General features: G+C 46.0%; 1 protein-coding gene across 2 annotated transcripts in view; it reads right to left on the reverse strand.

Moving 5' to 3' along the window:
• The window catches only part of RARB (retinoic acid receptor beta), a 512,522-nt gene that overhangs the window by 14,622 nt on the left and 470,476 nt on the right, over positions 1–27,424 (reverse strand). For both annotated transcript variants that reach the window (XM_038767604.1, XM_038767612.1), the window contains one exon: positions 13,199–13,359. In XM_038767604.1, coding sequence (XP_038623532.1) covers positions 13,199–13,359 — 161 coding nt within the window. The remainder of the gene's footprint in view (positions 1–13,198; positions 13,360–27,424) is intronic.

Genomic DNA, 27,424 nt, shown 5'->3' on the forward strand with positions numbered 1-27,424 from the left:
TCACATCTAGGCTGGCCGCCACCAATAACAAACACCCACATCTCCCAACCCTGATGTTTCCTCCTAATGTCCTTATGGTGGTCACTTATGGCAGCCCCACACATTGAGGTATGGGGTCGGGGGAGGGGGGGGAGAAATTCAGAAGTTGCCAGAACATGTTCAAAATTCCCTCCTGAGGAACACATCCCTCCATGGCCCACCTAAGACAGAAAGCTCATCGGCTCAAGCACCGGGTCTGAAGCTGTGAGCCCGCTGTTGGGTAGGGACCGTCTCTATATGTTGCCAACTTGTACTTCCCAAGTGCTTAGTACAGTGCTCTGCACACAGTAAGCGCTCAATAAATACGATTGAATGAATGAATGAATGAATGAATGAAGCTGGCGGCTTCCCCAGCTCCCGGCCCTCAGAACCCAGTCAATCATGGGAAAAGACTGGGAAAAGAAGAGGAGGTTGTGAACTGGGGAGAAGTAGCCCCCTGGCTATTTTAACAGAGTTGACCCTGAGGGATTTTAGGACAGAATGCAGAAGAGAAGGTTTTCCAGGTTGGGCTCCAGAGGCAAGGACCCCTGGGGAGGGAGGGAGAGAGAAGGAGAGAGGGAGAGAGAAGGGGAGAAAGAGGGGGAGAGAGAGGGTTGTGTGTGTGCGTGTGTGTGTGTACAAAACTCGGCAGCCACTTCCTCCTGGTATCTCAAGACCCTGAGGGAAGAGACTGATTTTAGAAACTAGCAATTTACCAAGTAACTTAAACTCTTGTACAAGGCCCTCACAGTTATGCTTTCAAGGTTGCTCAAACCCAAAAGGAGAGGCTGAAATGGTCGCTGTCCTGGGTTTGGGCCCAGCACACGTGGAAATGTGGCTTTCGACTGCACTGAGGGCTAAGAGAAGCAGCGTGGCCTAGTGGAAAGACCAAGAGGATCTAAATTCCAATCCCGGCTCTGCCACTTGTCTGCTGTTTGACCTTGGGCAAGTTACTGCACTTCTCTGTGCCTCAGTTACCACATCTAAAAATGGGGATTAAGACTGGGAGCCCCAAGTGGGACATGGACTGTGTCCAACCTGATTAGTTTGTAGCTACCCCAGCACCTAGCACAGTGCCTGACACACGGTAAGCTCCTACAAAATGCCATAAAAGAAGGAAAAAAAAAACTTGTTGTTCCCGAGGCTGTGACCTGAGACCGCCTGGAAGTAATCAGATGTCAGTCACTTCTCATCCATCCCACTAGCCCGAGAAGGACGGAAAGAGGCCAAGGGCAGAGGAAAACAGGTCCCCAAAAACAAACACCCCTGGCCCACCTGAGCTCCGGCCATGTTCGGTCATTGGAACCAGGGCTTCGACCTAACGTCTCTAAGCCTTGCCCAGCTTTAATTTCCCAGTTCCAACCTGTCCCGGGAGCCAAAAAACCCAGCTTGCACTTAATGACAGCAGTGAAAGCCGCAAGAGAAGCCTGCATATCTGGGAGTCAAGAAAATGCCTTCCAAGCGGCTGAAAGTTAACAGCCATTGTTTCCACCCCCGAAACATTTCTTTCCCTTGGTGAGTATGCATCCTTCAGATTTATTTTATTTCCTCCTCAAGGACCTTGGTGAAATACAGTACACTGGGGTAAAAATAAGATCAAGATGTGCAGTCATTCAGGCTGTAATTAAATTTAATAGGCAGTTTATCCAGTTCATAGAAAGATGGCATGGAATAGAGCTACACAAAGCAGAGCCTAAAGCAGGAAATCATTTTACAATAGGGTATCCATCTGGAAAAAACGACATTGCATGAAACCAGCAAGTGTGAACGAAATCTTCATCAGCATCATATGAGGTTACTTTATCATGCTACAGTGCTGGGAAAGAGAAGTTCGACGCGCCTTCTATTAAAAATAATGCACAGCGGTCTTAACAAAATGTAAATCTAACTCACTATTATGCAAACTGAAGGGAAGAGGCAGTTAATAAAACACAAAATAACCTGGTGTTTTATTATACCGGTCGCTGGATTCATAGGCATGGGACCTAAAATGACTCCTACATTATCTTCCAAAGGCGGCAAATGGAAAGCTTTTTCCCATTTGGCTTGGTAATGAAGGCAGTTAGAAGTTGAGCTGAAAAGAGCTATGTTTTTCAGCAGCACTTCGGAATATGGAAAACAATGAGTGGGTTCTACAGGAGCACAGAGATTGAAGAGGAGGAGGAGGCGGGCAGCCACCGGGAAAAGGCAAGCGTACGCGGAAGAGAAAATGAGGATGAGGTGCCTTGCGAGTCTCCCCATTCCCTCCCCCGGCATTGCCTGCTCGTTCTCTCCACAGAGAGGCCAACGGAAAGCGGTGAGTTTTGCTGACTGTGCTGTCGGAACACTGTTTGGGGTTGCTACCGTACACCCTCTCCGAGTGTCCTCATGTACACGCTTAAGGACCGCGCTTCCCCGAATGCCCGACCGCCGCACATATGGCAGAACAATGCTCTACTGCACCCTGGTGACATCTTTAGCGGCAGCAAACCCCAACCACACTATGAAATCCAATTAAAGGGCCATTTTTGCCACACAAATTGATCCCTTTCTTCAATCATTTGTGTTCTCCCCCGCAATCTGCCGTATCTCTGAGTAGCATTACTTTTGGAATGAGCTGCTCACAGAGGCCCATAAACAGCAGCGGAATCACCAGGGTCTTTAAAATCCAGTTTACCCAGGCTCCGAGGCCCCACGGTGGTTTAATCGAGACATGTGCCATTCCTCGCCTTAGCAGAGAAGGGATGCGTTCCTCCGGTTCTGGAGATCCGGGTTTGCTTTTGGAGCCGTGGGGTCGAGATTTGGGGGTACTGGGCCAGAAACAGGGTGGAAAAAGACAGAGGGCCAAGGCGACTCGTTTAACCAATCTGCGCCCGCTCCCAAGTGAAAGCAGATTCTTCGTCCTTCCCCTGCAGATGGTAAGCTCCTTTGTGGGCAGGGAATGCATCTACTAACTCTGTGGGATCATACTCTCCTAGGCATTTAGTACAGTGCTCTGCAAACAAGGAATGCTCAATAAATACAACCAATTGACTGACAGAGGCTGGCTGAAGGGAACCCTCGGTCTCAAAGTCTCTCTAGCTGCTGTCCCCTCGTTCCCATCCTCCCTTGTGCCTGGAACTTACTCCCCCTTCGTAGCCTGCAGATAATAATGATGGCATTTATTAAGCACTTACTATGTGCAAAGCACTGTTCTAAGCGCTGGGGAGGTTATAAGGTGATTAGGTTGTCCCACAAGGGGTTCAGTCAATCCCCATTTTACAAATGAGGTAACTGAGGCACAGAGAAGTCAAGTGACTTGCCCAAAGTCACACAGCTGACGATTGGCGGAGCCGGGATTTGAACCCATGACCTCTGACTCCAAAGCCTATGCTCTTTCCACTGAGCCAGATTCATTCATTCATTCAATCGTATTTATTGAGGGCTTACTGTGTGCAGAGCACTGTACTAAGCGCTTGGGAAGGACAAGTTGGCAACATATAGAGACGGTCCCTACCCAACAGCGGGCTCTGTCCCCAACTTCCAAGCCCTTCTGCAATCACGTCTCCACCAGGCGGTCTTCTTGCGTGTTCACTGAGCACCCTGAGGGACACGGACCATGTTTAATTCCCACCTGTGTCTTCTTTCCCAATCAGTCCATCATATTTATAGAGCACTTACAGCACGCAGGGCACTGTACTAAGCACTTGGGAGAGCACAATACAGCAGATATATTCCCTGCCCACAACGAGCTTACAGTCTGTTTAGTACTGCATGCAGTAAGTGCTTAATAAATACTATTACTAAACCACCACTACTGCCCCTTCAATCTATCATATTTATTGAGCACTTACTGTGCACCGAACACTTTACTAAGAAGTTGGGAGTGTACAACAGATTTGGTAGGCACTTTTCCTGCCCACAATGACCTTACTGTCTGGAGTCTAGACGTGTTCCCGGCCCCTTCAACACTTCTACATCATCTAAGCACTTGGGAATCCACATCTGCCACGGCCAGACGGTACTTAGGTATACAACTTTATATTCTAGTGCTTCCCACAACCTGCAATTTCAATGTAGATTGTAAACTACATTGTAAACTCCTTAAGGGCAGGCAGTGTGCTTCCTAACTCCACTGTAACTTCTGAAGCTCTCAGTAGAGTGCTCCATACTCAGTAAAGCCCTCAATAAATACCACTGGTTGATGTCTCTGTTGCCGACTGGTACTTCCCAAGCGCTTAGTACAGTGCTCTGCACACAGTAAGCGCTCAATAAATACGATTGAATGAATGAATGAATGATGGCAAGGCTGCCGGTGTACTTCCTCTTTCCTTCACTGTTTCTTCCGGCTCACCGGGTCGACATGTAAAGTAGCTTCCATCATCATCATCATCATCAATCGTATTTACTGAGCGCTTACTGTGTGCAGAGCACTGTACTAAGCGCTTGGGAAGTACAAGTTGGCAACATATAGAGACAGTCCCTACCCAACAGTGGGCTCACAGTCTAAAAGGGGGAGACAGAGAACGAAACCAAAGATACTAATAAAATAAATAGAATAGATATGTACAAGTAAAATAACAAATAGAGTAACAAATATGTACAAACATATATACATATATACAGGTAATATACATATATTCCAGATCCTATAGTTCCACTCAAGAGAGCCATGAGGCTCATATGGACGACATGCCAAGAGTAGATGGATGGAGTCTCCCATCAAAAATGACAGATGGGTCTCAGTCCTCAGACTTTAGGGGTCTGAGACTCCAGGACCAAGAATCCCCACAGAAAATCACACTGGAATTGGAATTGGAATTGAAAATCACACTGGAAGCTACTTTACATGTCAAGCCGGTGAGCCGGAAGAAACAGTGCAGGAAAGAGGAAGTACACCGGCAGTCTTGCCATCATTCATTCATTCATTCAATCGTATTTACTGAGCGCTTAGTGGAACTGAATTGTGCCAGGGGGTGGGGCTGCCACCTCCAAGGGGGATCTTGCGGCAGGTATTCTGTGAACGGAACTAGTCTTTGGGGGAGTAGGTGGGGAAGAAAAGGAAAGGGGCGACACACTGTTTAAAAGGCAGCAGAGGCCCCTTTGTCTGGAAGGAAATTGTGGACCTGATGCTGAAACTCTCATGAGGCAGAAGCCTGCTGTTGTAATGGCCTGAAAGTCAGAGGACATAAGGTCTAATTTTGGCTCCACCACTTTCCTGCTGTGAGCCCTTGGGTGAGTCACTTAACTTCTCTGGGTCTCAGTAACCTCATCTGTAAAATGAGATTCAGTACCTGTTCTCCTTCCCAATGACTGTGAGCCCCATGTGGGACACAGACTGTGCCTGACCTGATGCTCTTTTATCTACCCCCAGGCTAATAATAATAATAATGGCATTTATTAAGCACTTACTACTATTAATAATAATGGCATTTATTAAGCGCTTACTATGTGCAAAGTACTATTCTAAGCACTGGGGAGGTTAGGAGATCAGGTTGCCCCATGAGGGGCTCACAGTCTTAATCCCCATTTTACAGATGAGGGAACTGAGGCACAGAGAAGTGAAGTGACTTGCCCAAAGTCATACAGCTGACAATTGGCAGAGCTGGGATTCGAATCCATGACCCCTGACTCCAAAGCCCGTGCTCTTTCCACTGAGCCACGCTGCTTCTGTATGTGCAAAGCACTATTTTAAGTGCTAGGAAGGTTACAAGGGGATCAAGTTGTCTCACAGGAGGCTTACAATCTTAATCCCCATTTTACAGACGAGGTAACTGAGGCACAGAGAAGTGAAGTGACTTGCCCAAAGTCACACAGCTGACAATTGGCAGAGCCGGGATTTGAACCCATGAACTCTGACTCCAAAGCCCGTGCTCTTTCCACTGAGCCACATACAGTGCTTGGCACAGAGTAAGCACATAAATACTATCACTAATCAATCAACAGTGTTCTTTGAGTTAGAACATTGTACTAAGCGCTTGGGAGAATATAATACAACAGACTTGATAGACATGTCCCCTACCCACAAGGAGCTTACTATCTATGGAAGAAGCACAACTGCAACATGCCACTACAGCTTAAATCACAGGAGCTGAACTCAGGTCTGAGTGAGTTTTCTGCTCCAACAGCTAAAATATGAAATCCATTCACTAGCATGACGAGATCTTCATGCCCTACTCAAGGATACCAACATAACAAGCAGAACAAATAAATCTCATCTGGAAAACCAAACTCTTCAGGCTTCAGGGGCCGGCATTTGCATACACACATTTATATCGTATTAAGTTTTGGAAGCAAAAGGGTGGACCAGAAAAATCACTCACTAGATTTCCATTTGAGCTCAGCTTTCATTGACTCAATCAGCTGAAACTACCTGGTGACTGGAATACATACAAGCATTTGGCCTGCATGTATCAACTTGGATAAACCATACAAAAACTTGCCAAAAATCTGTGCTCTGATTGCCTAAATTCCTAATCATCATCATCAATCGTATTTATTGAGCGCTTACTATGTGCAGAGCACTGTATTAAGCGCTTGGGAAGTACATATTGGCAACATATAGAGACAGTCCCTATCCAACAGTGGGCTCACAGTCTAAAAGGGGGAGACAGAGAACAAAACCAAACATACTAACAAAATAAAATAAATTGAATAGATATGTACAAGTAAAATAAATAAATAAATAATCCTAATCTTTTGGAAAAGAAAAATAACATTCCATTTCAAAGAATCAAAATGCGAACGAAAGAACTGCTCTCTTTTTCCTTTTGTTTTCTACGTGGTATTTCTCTTGGAAATCTATTTTGCCATTCAGCGATAGAGTTTGAAATCATTTACTAAGTAGGCTAAGGGCTTTGTAAGTCTCGGGATCTCGAATTCACGAGTCCCATGGATTCATTCATTCATTCAATTGTATTTATTGAGCGCTTACTGTGTGCAGAGCACTGTACTAAGCGCTTGGGAAGTACAAGTTAGCAACATATAGAGACGGTCCCTACCCAACAGTGGGCTCACAGTCTAGACGACTGTGGCGGCTCATGCCTTGTGACACCCTGCAATTTGCCTAAAGACCAGGATAAAGCAAAGCTGCCAACTGCATAGAGGTAAGCCCTCTGCCCTGGGTAAAACAGAGGTCTTCCAGCAGTCTGACCCAGAGGGCCAGAACTCTAACACACGTGTCTCATGTGCATTTGACTTTTTTTTTAATAATATCTGTTGAGTTCTTACTATGGGTCAAGTACTCTTCTAAATGCTGGGGAAGATGCAAGATTATCCGGTTGGACACAGCCCCGTCTCACACAGTGCTCACAGTCGAAGTCGGAGGGAGGAGGCTTTAATCCCCATTCTATAGATGAGGTAACTGAGGCACAGAGAAGTTAAGGGACTTGCCCAAGGTCACACAGCAGACAAGTGGCGGAGCCGGGATTAGAACCCAGATCTTCCGTCTCCTAGGCCGATGCTCCTTCCGCTAGGCCGTGCTGCTTCTCTCTGCTTCCTTCAGCTGGTGGGCCCTGGCGATGGGACCCATGCTTGCAGCTGAAAAGCTTGTGAATCCCGGGTGCGTAGTTAGGACGCTTCTCACGGGGCTGGTGATTGTGTGGGATCGTACCTCTACCTCCACTCATTCATTCAATCGTATTTATTGAGCGTTTACTGTGTGCAGAGCACTGTACTAAGCACTTGGGAAGTACAAGTCGGCAACATCTAGAGACGGTCCCTACCCAACAGTGGGCTCACAGTCTAGAAGGGGGGGGGGGACAGACAGACAACAAAACAAACCACGTAGACAGGTGTAACCTGGGTTTTTGAAGTACAAGGGCAGATCTACTGGAATTCAAACCCCAAGCCTGTTGATCACAACCACCGTGAAAGAATAATTTCCAATTCCCTACGTTAAGTAAAAGGCACACGGACAATCTTGCTACTCCCAGGAACTGTTCACTGAATGTTTGGAGCACCTTAAGTTTTTAAGTCCAAATACACCACAGCATTCCCTAAGTATGGAAGAGCAAAGGTAGACATTAAGCTCTTTATAGTTTAAAAAATATTAAGACCATAAGAATATTAGTCCCAAATTCTGGTCAGACCTAACACAATAGCCTCTGAATTTTCAAAAAAAGAAAATCAAGATCTGCCAAGTTTTTTGGATCAAAATGTGCTTTAGAGTATTGCACTTATTGTACTATCACCACCACACTGTTTGAATGTTTGTTCCACCTCCATGTTTCCTAACTGATGTTCTGAGTCTGATTTGTACCGCTCAACTGGCAGAGCCAAGATTAAATAATTGTGGTATTTATTAAGTGCTTACTGTGTGGCAGGCACTGTCCCAAGTGCTGGGGTGGATACAAGGAATCAGGTTGGATGCAGTCCCGGTCCCGCATGGGGCTCACAGTCTTAATCCCTATTTTACAGATGAGGTAACTGAGGCATAGAGAAGTAACGTAATTTGCCCAAGGCCACACAGCAGCCAAATGGCAGAGTCAGGATTAGAACCCATGGCCTTCTGACTCCCAAGCCGGCGATCTATCCATTATGTCATGCTGCACATAATATTAATAATAATAATAATAATGATGGCATTTATTAAGCACTTACTATGTGCAAAGCAATGTTCTAAGAGCTGGGGAGGATACAAGGTGATCAGGTTGTCCCACATTGGGCTCACAGTCTTCATCCCCATTTTCCAGATGAGGTAACTGAGGCACAGAGAAATTAAGTGACTTGCCCGAAGTCACACAGCTGACAATTGGCAGAGCCGGGATTTGAACCCATGACCTCTGACTCCAAAGCCCGTGCTCTTTTCCACTGAGCCACGCTGCTTCCCATACACCGCCACTCTCCCCATCTTCAAAGTCCCCCTGAAATCACATCTCCTCCAGAAAGTCATCCCTGACCCATCTCTCACCATGCAACCCTATTTCCCCTCTTCTGCATCAATTACAAATCTGAGCCCTCACTCAGTAAGGTCCTCTGCCCCTTTCCCACAATGGCACGTATGTGCCGAGCACAGCACTCAGCACATGGGAAAGCATGATACAACAGCGCTCAATAAATACGATTGAATGAATGAATGACCACCCACAGCACCTATATATATGTCTGTACATATTTATTACTCTATTTATCTACTTGTACATATTTATTCTATTCATTTTATTTGGTTAATATGTTTTGTTTTGTTGTCTGTCTCCCCTTTCTAGACTGTGAGCCCGCTGTCGGGTAGGGGCCATCTCTAGATGTTGCCGACTTGTACTTCCCAAGCGCTTAGTACAGTGCTCTGCACACAGTAAGTGCTCAATAAATACGATTGAATGAATGAATGAACAGAATTGAGAAGCTGTGTGGCCTAGTAGAAAGAGCATGGGACTAGGAGTCAGAGGTCCTGGATTCTAATTCTGGGCCCTTCACTTGTCTGTTGTGTGACCTTGGGCAAGTCACTTAACTTCCCTGTGCCTGTTAACTAAACTGTAAAATGGGGATTAAAGCTGGGAGCCCCATGTGAGACATGGACTGTGTCCAACCTAATTATCTTGTATCTTTGCCAATGCTTAGTACAGTGCCTGGAACATAGTAAGTGCTTAACATCCTAAGTCTAAGATCCTTTTAGACTGTGAGCCCACTGTTGGGTAGGGACTGTCTCTATATGTTGCCAACTTGTACTTCCCAAGCGCTTAGTACAGTGCTCTGCACAAAGTAAGCGCTCAATAAATACGATTGATTAACAAATACCAATAAAAACATAGAGTCATTAAAAACACAGCTGATAGACTCTATTTTACTTTCCCAAAGGCTGAGTATAATGTTCTGCACACAGTTGGTGCTTAATAAATAGCACTGGTTGATTAATTCATCAACCCCCTGGGCAGCTGGGGTACAGTCCAAGGGAGTTGGGCCGAGGCTCCCCACCGAGACATCCTGCCCTCAAAAAGCATTCCCACACTGAACCTTCCTCACGAGGAAAAAATGAGGAGTTATGATCAGTAAAGCCCGTGGCCCTGTGGCTGAGAGGGGGATTCGATTTTTGTGGTTGGTTTGTCTCAGTGAAGATGATTTTCCATTGCAGCCATCGTCAGACGGTCAGTCAGTCAACCAGCCAGGGAAACTGAGGACCGGCTGGCCACCGTGTGAAGGCATCCGTCAGCCAACCAGCCAGGGAAGCTGAGGATCTGTCACCTCCCTGCTGGGAGGAGCTCCTGGAGTGGTAATGACTCTTCCCCAGAGGGACTGAGTGTCGCTCCTAGCTTGCTCTGCTTCCATGGGGGACCGGGTTTCTTCCGTGCCAATGTCCCCCGCACCCCTAAGGGCAAGAGGAAATTTCCAATCCTCACCAGGGGAAAGTAGGATGAGATGGAGCGGGGTGAGGGCAGACTGCAAAAAACGGGCTCTGAAGGCAGGTCTCCACCAGCCCCCCTCAGCACCCCGACTCTTGATTATCGGCTCAGGGCTCACTTGTCTGCTGTGCGAGCTTGGGCAAGCCACTTCATTTCTCTCTGCCTCAGTTACCTCATCTGTACAATGGGGAGTAAGACTGTGAGCCCTATCTGGGACAGGGACTGTGTCCAATCCAATTACCTTGTATCAACCTCAGCGCTTAGTACAGTGCCTAACACACAGTAAGTGCTTAACAAACACCACAATGATTATTATTATTAGTTGCAGACGTTGCTGTTCCTGAGGTCCTGGGTCCTCTTGTTTCTACCATTGCAATCTGCGCCCCTGGAAGAACAGCACCTCAACCTGATTCATCCTCAGTTGAATGTGGCCCTAGCACTCAGTATAGTGCCCGGGCTCCTGCAGGCCCTCAGTCAGTAATCAATCAACAATACTAGGCGCCTACTAAACACTGTGCCAAACGCCCGGGAGAGTCCAAAAGAGTTAGACACTATCCCTGCATCCAAGGATCTCAAATCTAATAGTATCGATCGAGAGCCCACTCCATGCAGAGCATGATACTGAGCGCTCGGGACAGTCCAACGGCTTTATTAAGCACTTACTGGGTACAGAGTAAGATCCTGGAGGGCAGGGATCATGTCGACAAACTCTACTGGACTCTCCCAAGTGCTCAGTACAGTGGTCTGCGCACAATTTACAGTAAATACCGTGGCTGATTGTCCCCTCAAATTCCACTCTCTATTTTATCGCATTCTGAACAACCACACATACAGTATCGGTAGTAGAGATGGCGCAAAACAGCTACTGCGGCATTCCAAACGGAAGCTACTCCAACCGCTCAATTTCACAGCAAATCCAGCTGAGGAAAGCAAAAGGGGACAAGGTAGGCGGTCATGATAGTCAACGAGGTGACTAGACAAAGCGGATCGGTGAGAGATGGGGAGATGATAGCGGTGTATGTATCTGACGTGGGCAGAGAAAAAGAACAGGGATGTCAACCGAGCTGTTTTCAAAGGATTAAACGATTGGAGGGGCATTAGAAAACGGAAGGGTGGTTGGTGGCCACTGGTGAACGACTCTCTGGAATCTTTGCATCTTCATCTTTGCTACTTCTACTTGGCAAGGAATGGCAGTGAGCCTTGTAAAAGGCACTCTGGAAGCTAAAGCTTCAGATTCTTGGGGGAGGCGGCCCCGGACACTCAAATTTGGGGTTGTGGAGAGATCACACTGCTGCAGGAGAACCAGTTCAGAAATCTGCTTTCCTCACCTACCTGGTGGAAGTAAATGCTCAATTATTCCCACCTAGTGTACGTGCCAGTTTGCAGATGTGTCTCTAAAATGACTTCTGGATTAATGGCTTGGTGAATGTGCTGTAAACTGCTTCAAAGCCATGCTCACTCATATTTATCATTTAAAACATTAAAATGGAAGCAATATTCTTTCATTCTATTTTAAACTGAGTTTTCATGATGTACGCTCCAATTACAAATTATCATTAATTTAATTCAAACTGTATTCAAAAGTCAATAGTTTCCCAGGGTGTTCAAAAGCAATAAGAGATGGTGCTCAAAAGCAATAAGAGATGGTGCTCAAAGGCAATAAGAGATATTTAAAAGCACCTGGAGAGTATATACTGTAAAAAAACCAATTCAGTATTTTAGTAGCCAAGAGTTACATGTTGACTAAACTGTCCCACACATAAATAATTTGGGGTATTAAGTAACTGCGGTTAGTCCTTCCTTGTGCATCCTTTGCAGACCGTGGGCTTTCCTTCTTTGAATCCGCCTCTCCCCACTTTTTGCTTCCCTTCTCAGGCTGATTCCTGGGGCCTCTGTGAATGCTGGATTTTTCCAGCATGAACCAAACTGATCTGTTTCATTTTCAGCCCTCACGCCTGAGCCAGATTCTGGAAATCTGCTGTCTCTACCCAGGCCAGATCTGGGGAAAGGACGTGATGGCAGTGGAGGAAGTTTCTGCCACATTTCCACAAGCCCTGCCACCGCTGTAAAATGATCACCTGGGGGGTTCTGCAACTTGAATTCCAGGAAACCCACTTGTGCAATGGCACATGGGTGGGAGGGCCAGACACAGCTACAGCACTGCCCAAGGAGCAGTGCCTCCTGACCCCCAAAACTCTGAATGGGAAGAATCAGGACACAAAAGGAGAAGGCTGGAGGGTATAAGCTTGTTGTTGACAGGGAATGTGTCCGTTTATTGTTATGCTGTACTCTCCCAAGCACTTAGTACAATGCTTTGCACAGGGTAAGTGGTCCATAAATACTACTGAATGAATGAATGAATGACTTGGCCAGAGGTGGGACACAGCCACCAGACTGACTTGAGGCTGGGAGTTAAATCACGGCAAGTCGCTGGGCCCTCCTGCGAACACAGTATGGCAGCCCTGAGGCTCACAGGTGAATTTCTTTGACAAAATACATGTATTTACATATTCATTCAATCGTATTTAATGTGTGCAGAGGACTAAGCGCTTGGGAGAGTACCATATAACAATAAACAGACACATTCCCCGCCCAGGAGTCTAGAGGGACTTTATGGAAGCTCTGCACTCAGAAATGGATTACGCTGTGTCTCACACATTATCCGGGGCCCAAATTCACTGGTTTATTCATTCATTCAATCATATTTATTGAGCACTTACTGTCTGCAGAGCACTGTACTTGGCGGGTTCAATACCTGTTGCACGGCTCTGCTGCTTTCCTAGGTCTCCCTGTGGCCGTCTCCAGCCATAATGTTGAGTTGGAATGGATACCATACGACCTGCATCCCCAAATCTGTCTCAAAGATTCTGGGAAGTTTCCCTTACCGTAGTGTACTTGCCCAGCTGGCAGAGAGACGGGAAGGTTTCCTGGTGGGCTTTGCGGATCTTTTCGGTGAGATCGTCCAACTCCGCTGTCATTTCATAGCTTTCTGTACACTCCTGCTTTGAAGGCTCCTTCTTCTTTTTGTTCCTGTCATTTCTGACAGCTGAAACAAGAAAGGAGGTGGGTCACATGCCGCTGACAAGACAATGACGACAGGATACATCTGCACCTTGATTTCATACTAGGAAAGGTTCACTAAAACGGAACAAACACTTGGCCTGGAAAGGGTATTTGCCAATGAAATTGTTACAGATAACAAACTGGGCTTGCTGTGGAGTGTGGCCATGCAGTTGTGTTTGTTGTGTGCCTCAGAACAAATTAGGACCAGGGGCAGAAGCCAGGGGGCAAAGGGGATGTGAAGAAGAGGAAGAGAGCCACTAAAATGGATGAAGGCTGAGCTACAGATCAACTAATCAACAGTATTTATTCAACATCTACTATGCACTACTTTTAGTGCACTGTATTAAAGGCTTGAGAGAGTACAACAGAATCAGAACTGATCCTTGCCCTCAAGAAGCTTATACCTGAACAGTCCAGTGCATCATTGCTAGATGCCAAAACAGGTGAAATTATGGTCTAAAATTTGGGGATTAAGAAGTGTCACATCAATTTTAAAAAGTTACTGAACTGAAAAATGACCAAAGAAAATCCTGATGGAGAGAGGCATTCCGAGGAATGAAGGAGTTGGCCTGCTCTGAGATCTTGTATGTAGACAAGAGACTGTGTCCATTCTGATTAGCTTGTATCTATCCCCAGCACTTAGTTCAGTACCTGGCATAGTTACTCTACCAAACTGCTACCAAGTTAATCCAATCACTTATCCTATCCCGCCTTGATTACTGTTTCAGCCTCCTTGCTGACCTCCTGCCTCCTGTCTCCACCCACAACAGTCCATACTTCACTCTGCTGTCCAGATTACTTTTCTACAAAAATGTTCAGGCCATGTTTCCCCTCTCTTCAAGAACCTCCAGTGACTGCCCATCCACCTCTGCATCAACCAGAAACTCATTACCATTAGCTTTAAACCACTTAATGACCTTGCCCTCTCCTACTCCACCTCGCCACTCTCCTATTACAACACAGACCGCACACTTTGCTCCTCTAAAGCCAACATTCTTATTGCACTTCCATCTCAACTATCTCACCGCCAACCTCAAGCCGATGTCCTACCTCTGGCCTGGTACCTCCTCATATCCAACAAATAACTATTCTCTCCCCCTTCAAAGCCTTACTGAAGGCACATCTTCTCCAAGAGGCCTTCCCTAAGCCCTCCTTTACTCTTCTCCCTCTCCCTTCTGTGTCTCCCTGACTTGCTCCCTTCATTCATCCCCCACCCCAGCCCCACAGAACTTAGGTACATATCTGTAATTTATTTATTTATCTTAATGTCTGTCTTCCTCTCTAGGATGTAAGCTCATTGTGGGCAGGGAATGTGCCTGTACTCTCCATATTGTACTCTCCTCGGCATTTAGTACGGTGCTCTGCACATAATAAGCGCTCCTTAAGTACAACTGACTGACTGACATACTGTGCATTTAAAAAAATTATGGTATTTGTTAAGTGCTTACTATGTGCTAAGCAGTGTTCTATGCGCTGGCATAGATACAAAGTAATCAGGTTGTATCACGTGGGGCTCACAGACTGAATCACCATTTTACAGATGAGGTAACTGAGGCACAGAGAAGTTAAGTGGCTTGCCCAAGGTCACACAGCAGACAAGTGGTGGAGTCGGGATTAGAACCCGTGTCCTCTGACTCCCAAGCCTGTGCTCTTTCCATTAAGCCACACTGCTTCTCCTTCTTGCCTGTAGATCGGCAAGGGGCTCTGACTGGGGTCCTTGGCCAGATGGACACGAGCCAGCAACTTGCTCTTCGTGGGGTTGTTTCCACCCACACGGCGCCTCTCTGGACCAGGCAAGGGGAATCCGGGGAGCACGACAGAAGGGCCACTGGGATCCCTCCGAGCTGGACACATGGAGTATGCTCAGAGCCCAAGGCACAAATGGCCTGCTGGAGCTGCTGCTGGAGCTTGGGGCAGAGTTTAAAAGCATTCCTCCTCACCCGCTGGATCCTGGTCTTTAACACCAGGATCCCTTCCAAACCATGGCTTCACTCACAAAGCAAATTCTAATCATTATTGTACTCGAAGATAAAAGGACTCCTTAGAATATTATGTAAACTCCCACACAATTGCAAAGTGCAATAAACCCTTTGTAATAAAGCCCCATTTACTTATAGCTCCATGAGCTGATTGACAAATTTGCTAAACATAAGGCCTCAGCAGCTACTTAGCTCAATAGCTTTGAACTGCTTGTGGAACACAAACACATTATTTAGGCCAGTCTTCTGAACTGCTGCCAAGAACTCCCAGATACAAGGAGATGATTCACACGGGAATCCGGGAATCCGTTTACTGCTCCTTTGCTACTCTGGGGCAGGCTGCTGCACGGTTGGCTGGAAGCCTCGGTGGGCCAAGGTGGGTCTCACTGGCAGGACCCTGAATGATACCGTTTCCCCGATCCCCTTCCCTGGCACAATCCCCTGGCCTTGCCCACCTGGAGCAATCCACACCGGACAGATAATTTCACAGCGTCGACATGTGTCTCCCGAACTTTGGTGAGATCTCACGCATTACCCAGGTAGCGTTTGGAGCCGGCGAAAGTACTCGTACCTCTTTGGGTTCGTTTTTCTAAAAGCATCATTCTGGGCATGTCTCCCCACACCTCAAAAGCCTCCACTGGTCGCCCGGCCCTCTCCACCTCAAACAGAAGCTCGTGACCAATGGCTTTAAGCCACTCACTCAGTAAGTCCCCTTCCCACTACTCATCCTCACTCCTCCACCACTGCATCCCAGTCCACACATGAAGGCTCACCTAATGCCGATCTACTCACTGGGCCTCTGGGTCTCGCTCTAATTGCTCATGCTGTCCTTCCTGCTTGGAACTCCCTCCACCTCCCACCGCCACTCTCCCCAACTTCAAAGCCTTACTACAATGCTGACTCCTCCAGTAAACATTCCCAGACTAACTTCTCATCTCCCCACAACAACAACAACAATAATAATAATAATGATTATGGTATTTGTGAATCACTTACTCCGTGCCAGGCATTGTATAAGCACAGCGGTGGACGCAAGCAAATTGGGTTGGCTAGTCCCTATCCTGCATGGGGCTCACAGTCTCAATCCCCATTTTACAGATGAAGGAATTGAGGTCCAGAGAAGTGAAGTGACTTGCCTAAGTTCACATAGCAGACAAGTGGTGGATAAGAACTCATGACCTTCTGACTCTCAGGCTGGTGCTCCATCTGCTACAGCTGATTCCACCATATTTCCCGTCCCAACTACCTCACCTAGGCACTTGTCCCATCTCTTAAGCATTTTAAGTAGTCACCCCACCAACAATTCCACAGCACTTATGTATATATCTTCTTTCTGGGTTGTTTCCCTTATCTCTGATTTATATTAATATGTCTGTCTCCCCTCTAGACTGTAAGTTCCTTGAGGACAAGGATTATGTCTACCAACTGTATTCTACTCTCCCAAATGCCTAGTAGAGGGGTCTGCATACACTAAGTGCCCAACGAGTACTTCTGACGTATTGAGGAGTTGGTTTCGGTTCCTGTTCAGCAGTGACAGAACACAACATTACAAGTCCAGCTGCCGCAGGATGGGAATTGAATTTGATACATATGATTGAATCAATGATCAAAATGAATGAGTTAGCATGGTTAATCATGGCTATTAATTCCTGAAGATATTAGGGGAGCTCAGAGCAGAGTAAGCTTCGGGCCCCAGAAAGAGAAATGTTTTTATTCTGTCTCCTGCATCTCTGAGGCAGTTTCCCCAGTCAACGGCTCATTCATTCATACAGATTTATTGATCGCTTACTGTGTGCGAAGCACTGTACTAAGCACCCGAGAGAAAATATTACTACAATAAAGATACTTTCCCTGCCCACAACAAGCTTACAGTCTAGAGAGGCCGCAGGCCTCAGCACTGGACTGTCCTCCGAGTTGGTGGATGACTTTCAAAGGCTCACCTCCTCCAGGAGGTCTTCCCAGACTAAGCCCCCCTTTTCCTCTGCTCCTCCTCCCCTCCCTGTGGCCCCAACTCCGTCCCTTTGCTCTACTGCCCCCCACCAAACAGCACTTGTGTATATATGTGTATATATCTATAATTCTATTTATTCATATTGATGCCAGTTTACTTGTTTTGATGCCTGTCTCCCCACTTCTAGACTGTGAGCCCATTGTGGGCAGGGACTGTCTCTACTTGTTGTTGAATTGTATTTTCCAAGTGCTTAGTACAGTGCTCTGCATACAGTAAGTGCTCAATAAATACAATTGAATGAATGAATGAATGAATTGGAATCTGAGCTGTGACGGATTCCTCCAACCTGTCTCTCCATCAGCCCCAACATAACTCGTTAGCCTGGATGCCGGCAGGTGGGTACTGTGACTCTCAGCCTGATGCCAGCCTGCTCAGCCTCTGCCCCAAGGCTCCAGGGAGTTGGGGTTAGGGCATGACAGACAGTCTCCCTGTCACCTCCTCCATGGGTGTCCTTTCTACTAGGCTCCCGGGTCTCATTTCTATCTGACACCACCTGCCCTCAACAAACCAGAAGGCCTGAAAATGTGCCTGCCCCTCTAAGGTGTCCAACAGAGAAGCCGCATGGCCTAGTGGAAAGAGCACGGGCCTAGGATTCAGAAGGACCTGGGTTCTAATCCTGGCTCCGCCACTTGTCTGTTGTGTGACCTTAGGCAAGTCACTTAACTTCTCTGTGCCTCAGTTACCTCATCTGTAAAATAGGGATTAAGACTGTGTGCCCCACGTGGGACATGGACTTTGTCCAACTTGATTAGCTTATGTCTGCCCCATCGCTTAGTACAGTTGCTGGCACTTAGTAAGTGCTTAACGAATACCATTAAAAAAGAAAACAAAAAAACCCAAAACTCTACTCCTGGAAGCTAGTTTATTCCAAGGCCAGACTCTAGCTGCCCAGTGGCAATTTACTTCTTGAAATGAAAGTCTACGTATATACAAAGCACCACCAATGACACCAAAATACTACAAATCACATATGGTGACATATAATGCCATCTTTATGATATAGTATCATATTACAAATGAAATGAATGTAATAAAAGTGTCACTTACGCAAATACTATTGATGTACAGATGTTGGCCCGTGCATGTGAAAACAGACATCTAAGCATTTTTTCTTGAATGTCTAATCATTGAAATGAATGCCGCTCTGACCGTGTTAATGCGCACATTTGTGAATCTATCTAGAAGGTTCATTTCAGAGCATGGGATTTAATAATGAAAAGTTAGATGCATCATATGTGGACTGATTGTCCTTACAATTTGAATTCAGGAAAAGCTAAGGATATTGTGGCCTAACCAATGATACTTCTCACTAAGAAATAAACACTCTGAAGTTAATACTTTAAAAATATAAATTGCAATGTTCTCTTTCCAGTTCTTCACGGCTGGATACAGAAAAAGGGAAATGCCCACCTATATTTACCTGAGGAAAAAAGTCTGAAATCCCTTTGCCTTGAATCTTCTCACAAGCTGCAAGAGGGAATCCTACCCAGAGGTAATTAGAGGGAGCTGGTTGTCAGGAGTGGGGGCGGAATCTGAACTCCCGGGAATGGTTATATTTAAAAGCAGAGCATAAATCCTATCTTAATCACTGTTTCTGGATTAATTCCAGAACAGCATATGCCTGGTTTGCAGGTTCTAGTGGGGAGGAACAGGAGAGGGCAGCACAGGAGAGGGGCAGAGAAGTGGGTTATGAATTTAGATAACTAACCGCCCCCCCCCCAAAAAAAAACAAACACAAAAGACCAAAAATCTTGCAGGAGATCGCTATGTGTGCATCCTTCCTGCCCTTTCTTTTAGAATACCAAAATTCTTTTGCCACATATATCTCAGACTTGTTGAAAAACTAAGGTGATTAACCTTAGTTTCCAGAGTGCCAAGCAGATCTTAAATTGAGGTGGGGCCAGTGGTCTTAGATCAGAGGAGAGAAAAGGGATGCACAGAGAAAAAGGGACGAAGAGGCAGAGAGAGAGAAAGGTGAAGGAAAGGAGGGAAAGAGAAAGAAGAGAATGGGGAGGTCCAAGAGAAAGGGAGGGACAAGAGGGGGGAAAGTCTGAGAGAGGGGGATGAAGAGGGATAAAGAGAGATAAAGGAGAAAAGGACAGACAAGTAAGAGACGAGAAGGACAATGGGGAGAGAGCAAAAGACAGAAAAACAGCTAGGGGTTGACAGACTCATAAACATGCTATTTATCAGGTGGATCTTCATCTGATACAGCCCTGGGGTGCTAATGTTTCATTATGACTCTGGGATGGAGCACTGTGGAAGCAGGTACTCTGAGGAGGGGGGAGGTGTGGGTGGGTGGGGAGGAGACCGTAAGTTCCTTAGAGGGAGGGATCATGTCTACCAACTGTATTGCACTCTCCCAAATGCTTTGTATAGTGCTCTGTGCACAATACAGCTCTATAAATTCCATTGACTGAGGAGAGGAATAAGATGAAGAAAGAGGAAAAGGGGGAATTCAGAAGGGAGGATTAGAAAAAGGGAGAAGGGAAAGGAAAAGAAGATGGGTTTCCTCTAGTGTCAGGCCACCTCTGTGCAGTAGCGAGTGGTTGCAATACCGAACGAGGCAGCCCAGTTGAACCCAATCATGGTTCTAGGGAGGCTGCTGAGGCCGAGGAAACAGCAAGAGGTCTTACTCAACCCTCACTCCTGTCTCAATCAATCAATGGTATTTCTGATCTCCCATTCTCCTGTTTCTTCCCCCTTCAGTCTATACTTCACTCCGCTGCCCATATTATCTTTCTACAGAAACGCTCGGGGCATGTCACTCCCCTCCTCAAAAATCTCCAATGGTTGCCTATCAACCTTCGCATGAAGCAAAAACTCCTCACTCTCGTCTTCAAGGCTGTCCATCACCTCGCCCCCTCCTACCTCACCTCCCTTCTCTCCTTCTCCAGCCCAGCCCACACACTCCGCTCCTCTGCCGCCGCTAACCTCCTCACTGGGCCTCGTTCTCGCCTGACCAGCCGTCGACCCCTTGCCCATGTCCTACCTCTGGCCTGGAATGCCCTCCCTCCACACATCTGCTCAACTAGCTCTCTTCCTCCCTTCAAAGCCCTACTGAGAGCTCACCTCCTCCAGGAGGCCTTCTCAGACTGAGCCCCCCCTTTTCCCTCTGCTCCTCCTCCCCTCCCCACTCCCTCCCTTTGTCCTGCCCCCTTTCCCTCCCCACAGCACTTGGGTATATTTGTACATATTTATTACTCTATTTATTTTATTAATAATGTGTATATATCTATAATTCCATTTATCTATTTTGATGGTATTGACACTGTCTACTTGTTTTTTTGTTGTTGTCTGTTTCCCCCTTCTAGACTGTGAGCCCATTGTTGGGTAGGGACTGTCTCTATCTGTTCCCAAATTGTACTTTTCAAGCACTTGGTACAGTGCTCTGCACACAGTAAGCGCTCAGTACATACAACTGAATGACTGAATGAAAGGAAGCAGCAATCGGGTTGAATTTGGTTCCGGGAAAAGGAAAGCTAGGGAACAGATGTCCCAGGTGAACAGGTGGGGTTGGGCTAGGGAGAAGCTCTGTTTCCTGCTGCCAGTCCCTGCTGACTGCTGTCACTTTGGTGCCTCTGTCATGGCCCCATCCATCTCCGTGGCTTCCTCAGAGGCTGCTGCCACCCCTCTTTGTCCCTGGAGAGCACCCCGCTCTCCAGCCCCCTGCCACTGTGAAAGCCTGCTGTCTCAGGGGGTGGCGGGGGCAGGCAGGGCTTCATTCATTCAATCGTATTTATTGAGCGCTTACTGTGTGCAGAGCACTGTACTAAGCGCTTGAGAAGTACAAGTCGGTAACTTATAGAGACGGTCCCTACCCAACAATGGGTTCACAGTCTAGAAGGGGGAGACAGACAACAAAACAAAACATGTAGACAGGTGTCATAATTGTCAGAATAGAATTAAAGCTATAGGCACATCATTAACAAAATAAATAGTAAATATGTACAAGTAATAAGTAGAGTAATAAATCTGTACAAATATACATACAGATGCTGTGGGGAAGGGAAGGAGGTAGGGCGGAGGGCGTGGCGAGGAGGAGAGGAAAAATGGGGCTCAGTCTGGGAAGGCCTCCTGGAGGAGGTGAGCTCTCAGTAGGGTGAGAGGCACTGGTGGGATCAGGTCTTCCTCATTGGCCATGTGCCCAGCAGAACTCATGGACACCACAAGTGGCTTCTTGCTGGGATCTGTGAGGCCTGCCGGGGGACCCCCCCCCCAGGCAGAGCCTCACTTCGTTCCCCTCGACACCCTCCCAAAGGCCCGCCGGGGCCTGGGGACAAAACCCTCAAATCAGGAGGGCCCTCTCCAAATCACGTTTTTGTTTCATTTTTAGTGACTGCCCAGTCTACTCTTTACCTCTGGTTTTCTCCTCAGAGATAATCCATCCATTAAACCACAAAAGGGGTAGGGGGAATCATTTCAGGGTTCAAGAAGCACCGTCAAAAGCCACCATTAGAAATGCAATATCTCCCTCGGTGTATTTCTTTGTAAATACTATTGAAACCACTTTGTGTTTCGTTCCGGAGAGATGAGGACACAAAAAGCATTTGTGGGTGATGTGGAGTGGCAGAAGCCTGACTACAAGTCGTTGGGAAATTCCATCTTGCCTCTAAGGCCTGACCTTGGCCCTTTTCCCGCACCATTTCTGGCATTTCTTTTCACACTTCCCTGTGGCAGCAATGGGCTATTACCAACAATAGCTTTAGCAAAGCTCGTAGACAGCTGATAGGTGTTCTTTTCCCTGACTTGAAACAGAGACTATTTAACACCTGTAAAGACCTTCAAAAATTGCTCTAGTAACTACTTTTTGTCATACAGCCTTTGCTCAAAATATAAGTTAGTGTTTGTTTCAGCAAGTCAGACTATCAAATCACACTATTGGAAAAGACCCAGAGAGGTCATCTGGTCCACCCTCCTTGCATTTGGGTGGGTGGCAAACTAGATACTCTCAAGTCCATCTAGTCCTATAAAAAAATACTAGAGATGGATAGCCCATTAAAATCCTTGTAAAAATATCTGCAACAGAATAAATTCTTGAATCATTTAAACTTGAGTGATCAGATAAATTCCCAATGGAAAAAGGTCCAGTAGAGAGACATCCATATCAGGCAATGTTTTCTAGTACTGATTAAGCCCTATCCTCTTAAAACAGACTCTTAATAGAGGATTAAAAAGGTGACCTAAGAGAAATTTAAAAGAAGGCTGCTAAACTTGAATTTGGGGTTTGGCACTGAAGTCTAATGTGAATCAATCAATCAGTCAATGGTATTTATTAAGCACTTACTGTGTGTAGAACACCATACTAAGAAACTTGGGAAAATACACTGCAACAGTTTGGTAGGTGCAATCTCTGCCCACAAAGAGCTAAGAGTCTTCAGGGAGAGACAGACATTAAAATACATTATGCATAGTTAATGTTCACTACAGTTTTCTAAGATATATTGTAGGCATTCAAATATTAAATAACATTTTTATTACTGTCAACTAATTTTCCTCTTATACTGCTCCCTTCAAACTTGCAATTTTTCAGGAAACAAATTTCTCTTTGATGTTCTCACTGGACATTTTTTTTTTCATTTTATCCTTAAAAATTGGAGGATTTCCTTTTACATTTGGTTTGCATTTGAAACCAAGTGACCAGAAAGTGGGGTCTTTACCACTTTGAGAAATTGTCTCCACCACTCCTACAGTCAGTCTCTTGAGCAGATTTGGAGCCTTGGCAATTGCTGCTCCACAAACTAATCTGAATTCATAATCCAATCTGCACCTGCCTCCACTTATCCAGATTTGTCAGTTCCGTTATGCACCAGGGACAACTAGACTCTCTTGATAACTATCTTAAGATTAAACTGTCAATTATGGGGCCACTGTAATCTTTGTGACTTGGCAGAAGAGACAGCTGGCCCAGCCCTACTGTCTTCAAGGGGTGACCCAAGCCATGGCAACAGGGCCCACCCTCTTCTCTTTCCACCCCTTTTAGTGCTGCAAAGGCCCAGTAGACCTTCCAATGCTAGGTGTAGGTGGGGAATGGGGACAGGAGGGTGGGGGGAGCTGTAGGCAGGGAATCAATCAATTGTATTTATTGAGCGCTTACTGTGTGCAGAGCACTGTACTAAGCACTTGGGAAGTACAAGTTGGCAACATATAGAGACAGCCCCTATCCAACAGTGGGCTCACAGTCTAGAAGGGGGACACAGAGAACAAAACCAAACATATTAACAAAATAAAATAAATAGAACAAATGTGTTCTTTCTTTCCGAAAAGTATGGAGGAAGTATGTTCCACCTTGGGCCCACCACAGTTTTAATCAAGCCTGGGCCCAATATAACATATTTATTACTCTATTTATGTTACTTGTACTCTATATATTGTGTTCTGTTCTATGGAATTCTTGTATTCTATTTATTTTATTTTGTTAATATGTCTTGTTTTGTTGTCCATCTCCCCCTTCCAGACTGTGAGCCTGCTGTTGGGTAGGGACCGTCTCTAGATGTTGCCAACTTGGACTTCCCAAGCGCTTAGTACAGTGCTCTGCACACAGTAAGCGCTCAATAAATACGATTGATGATGATGACGATGATGATAACTAATAGTGAGAGCCTAAAGCTCAATAGTGAGCAATAGGAAATTAGGGAAAGTATGCTACTTTAGAGGCCCATTTTTTTCAATCGTATTTATTGAACGCTTACTGTGCACAGAGAACTGTACTAAGCGCTTGGGAAGTACAAGTTTGCAACACAATTTTGCCATAATTATGCCAATTTTGCATAATTTTGATTGTTTTAAGGTGCAACATAATGTGAATCAGTGAGCAGTGAACAGTGTGTGCGTGTGTGTGTGTTTGTGAGATTATCAATCAATCAATCAATCACTCGTACATATGTGTATTCAGGGCATGGGACACGTGAGGAGGGCAGTTGTCTGGACACTACACGGAATGAGGCTCCAAGAATGGGGCAGAGTCCTGGCCTCATACATCAGGGAAGGGAGTGATAGGCAGGAGTGGTGGGAGAAGCCAGGGCCCTGTCAGGGAAACTGGCGAGGGGCAGGGGAATCCCAGAAGAGGAAACACATGTAGCTGCTGCCAATGCTTCTGAATCAGCAGCTGCTGAGGCCCCTCTTCCCAAAGTTCCCCTCGCCCCCGCCACATTTCCCTCGGGCACTGATGGGATAGGCCGCTGACACTGCTCCCTCCACCACTCAAGCCAGCACTTGGGGGACAGGGTTATGCAAGGAGAGGCTCAATGCTGGGAAGAGGCTCCCCTACCCAGATATCCAGAGAGAGAGAGAGAGAGAGAGTGTGTATGCACACGAGCGTGTGCACTCATATTTAGCTTTTAGGTAAAATTCTGTGTGTATGGGCCTTTAATTCCCAGATACTTTATTCTCTTGGGAACCGTTTGGAAAGGAAACAATGAAATCATCACTTTCCTTTATATAGCAAAAGCCATGTGTTCTGTTGCTTGAAAATAGACAGAAAACAAAGTCCCTATCCCTGGGAGAATTCACTCTAAAAGGTCAAAAACCTGGGAAGACAAAAAAGCCCTCACACAAACGGACATGCACTATTCACCCCACTATGAAGCCAACAATTTAAAAATCAGAAAGATTTGCTACCGGCACTCTCTGGGAGTGAGACAGACATTTGAGGCCATTTAAAACAGGCGTGGAGTAGAGAAAGGCAGCTTGCTGACAGTCTCCCTGAGGAGACATGGGAGTGATTGACCATCCAGACACTCTCTCCCCTGGACAGCCCCCACAGTGAGCATGGACTCACTTTTTCTCAAAACTTTTCAATCTTCCTTCTGAGGAGATCAGAGCCCTTACCACAGGCTATTCCACTTCTTTCCAGGCCCAAAGTTTGAAGAGAGTTCATGCCCATTTCATTTCTGGAGGAATCAGATAATGTTATAGGGAAGCCAAATGGTTCTCATGCTATTTTGATTTAGGAAGTAATTCATTCTTTCAAAGAATTTCAGGACTGCAATAGATGGATCAATAACGAAGAACACAAGAGTCTTAGAGTTGGAAGGAAGTGCGGGCTTCTTCCTCTCTCTTTCCCTCAACCCAAGCAGAAGGAACATCTGAAAGTAGTGACCCAGGAGGGGACGGCTGAACCCCGACCACGTCTCCCCACCCAGCAAGTGACCTGTGCACTTCTGCCAGACAGCCCTGTAGCTTCCAAACCTGCTTTGACCTGCCTCACTTCCAAGTGGTGATGCAAAAATGCCCATCCACATGGCAAGTCTGGGGATCAGGCCCTCTGCTAAACTGTTTGGCGTATGTCCATTAAATTGAAGATTAGCCAGAAGCTCTTACTAAAAGTCTAGTTCAAGAGACTGCAGGAAAAATGTATTGCCCAGAATACATGTAGTCATACATGCTAAGCAAACTTTAACTCTCTAGGACCTAACTCTTATTGTTAACCCCTGATTTCTCTGAAAGTAAGCCATGCCCACATAACTCACTGACTCTGCAGCTTTAGGTTTGAACCACATTGGAGGCATTTCTGAAACCAAGACCATCCCTAAAAAGGAATGCCATTTTCTTTTCTCATGCTCTGAAATCTGACCACATGTCGGGTAGGTCTCTCCACATACTATACTGCTCTGACACACTGATTTTGAAGGCGAGGGAAGAAGCATCCCAGGATCCCAGTTCCAAGTCAGGGGAGGCTCTGCATGATGAGGATGATGATGTCAATCTGCCTACCAGTTCTGAACCTTTCCCATGGGGCCACCATGGTTTCTGAACCACAGCAAACTGCATTGGAAATCAATCAATTAATTGTATTTATTGAGTGCTTACTGCATGCCTAACATCGTACAAGGCACTTGGGAGAGAACAATACAGTAGAGCTAAAAGACACGTTCTTTGTCCACAGAGCTCACAGTCCAGAGGGAAACATCTGAAAAGGTACGCAGAGAGGTCAAAAGGACCTCGCTTATGGTCGCTAGGATGAATTTTCTTTCCAGGGAAGCCCGTTTGCTTCACCCTCCTAGGCTTCTCTGGAACAGAAGTGAGAGGCCTTCCTATTAATTTTGACCAAACATAACTGCGCACGTGTTAGACTGTCCAGAGACTAAATTAGAGCAGAATACCGAGTTGAGAAAATGATATTTCTATTAATAATTTCTCTGGGCCGTCCAACTGCTTCTTCCTCTTTCCTACTTCCAATTGATAGAATTCAGAAAATTACATAGAAAATGTTAGTCAGCTCCTCCAGCGATTCTTCTAGCAATGTGGACTGTTATTGCTGTGGACACACCTGCTGCAATGACCCATCTAGGACTTGGGGTTTTGCCGATTTGTTCTGTAGCTTTCTTTTTCATGCCTGATTTTATTATTTGATAGCTCAGATGTCTGAGGGGCTATGGGACTCTCCAGTGTATTTTATCCTTACAATGATAAGAAAACTGATCTCAAAGAGAAATATGTCTGATTATGTAAGCTGTATTTCCCCTTTCCAGTAACTCTCACTGACTTCTTAGAAGTAGGTTAATTTAATGGAGGAATAAGAAAACATTCAATTTTCCCTAGGGTTTCTGGGCTGGAGAACATGGTAGGGCCTAACTATATCAAGTGCCCCATCTAAGTCCATTAGGAATGATCTCGCCACAGGGGGCTGGGCCAAATGTCCCAGCCCCCACAATTTGATGGGGTCCCACAGCAAGGAGAGCTGGGGTTTTGGAATCATTCTATCAATGAGAAGCAGCCTGGTCTAGTGGAAAGACCACAGGTCTGGGAATCAGGGCACTTGGGTTCTAATCCCGCACCACGAGTCTGCTATGTGACCTTGGCAAGTCACTTCACTTCTCTGTGCTTCAGTTACCTCATCTGTAAAATGAGGATTTTAAATCTGAGCATCACGTGGGACAGGGACTGTGTCCAACCTGATTATCTTAGCACAGAGCCCGGAACATACTGTTTAAGAAATACCATTTTTTAAAAATGAGGAAATATTCCTATCTCAGGCCCTGTACCAGTCAGTCAGTCAGTCAGTCAATCATACTTACTGAGTGCTTATTACGTGCAGAGCACGGTACTAAGCGCTT

Source organism: Tachyglossus aculeatus, chromosome 2 (assembly GCF_015852505.1).
Source record: "Tachyglossus aculeatus isolate mTacAcu1 chromosome 2, mTacAcu1.pri, whole genome shotgun sequence".
NCBI classification, from domain to species: domain Eukaryota; kingdom Metazoa; phylum Chordata; class Mammalia; order Monotremata; family Tachyglossidae; genus Tachyglossus; species Tachyglossus aculeatus.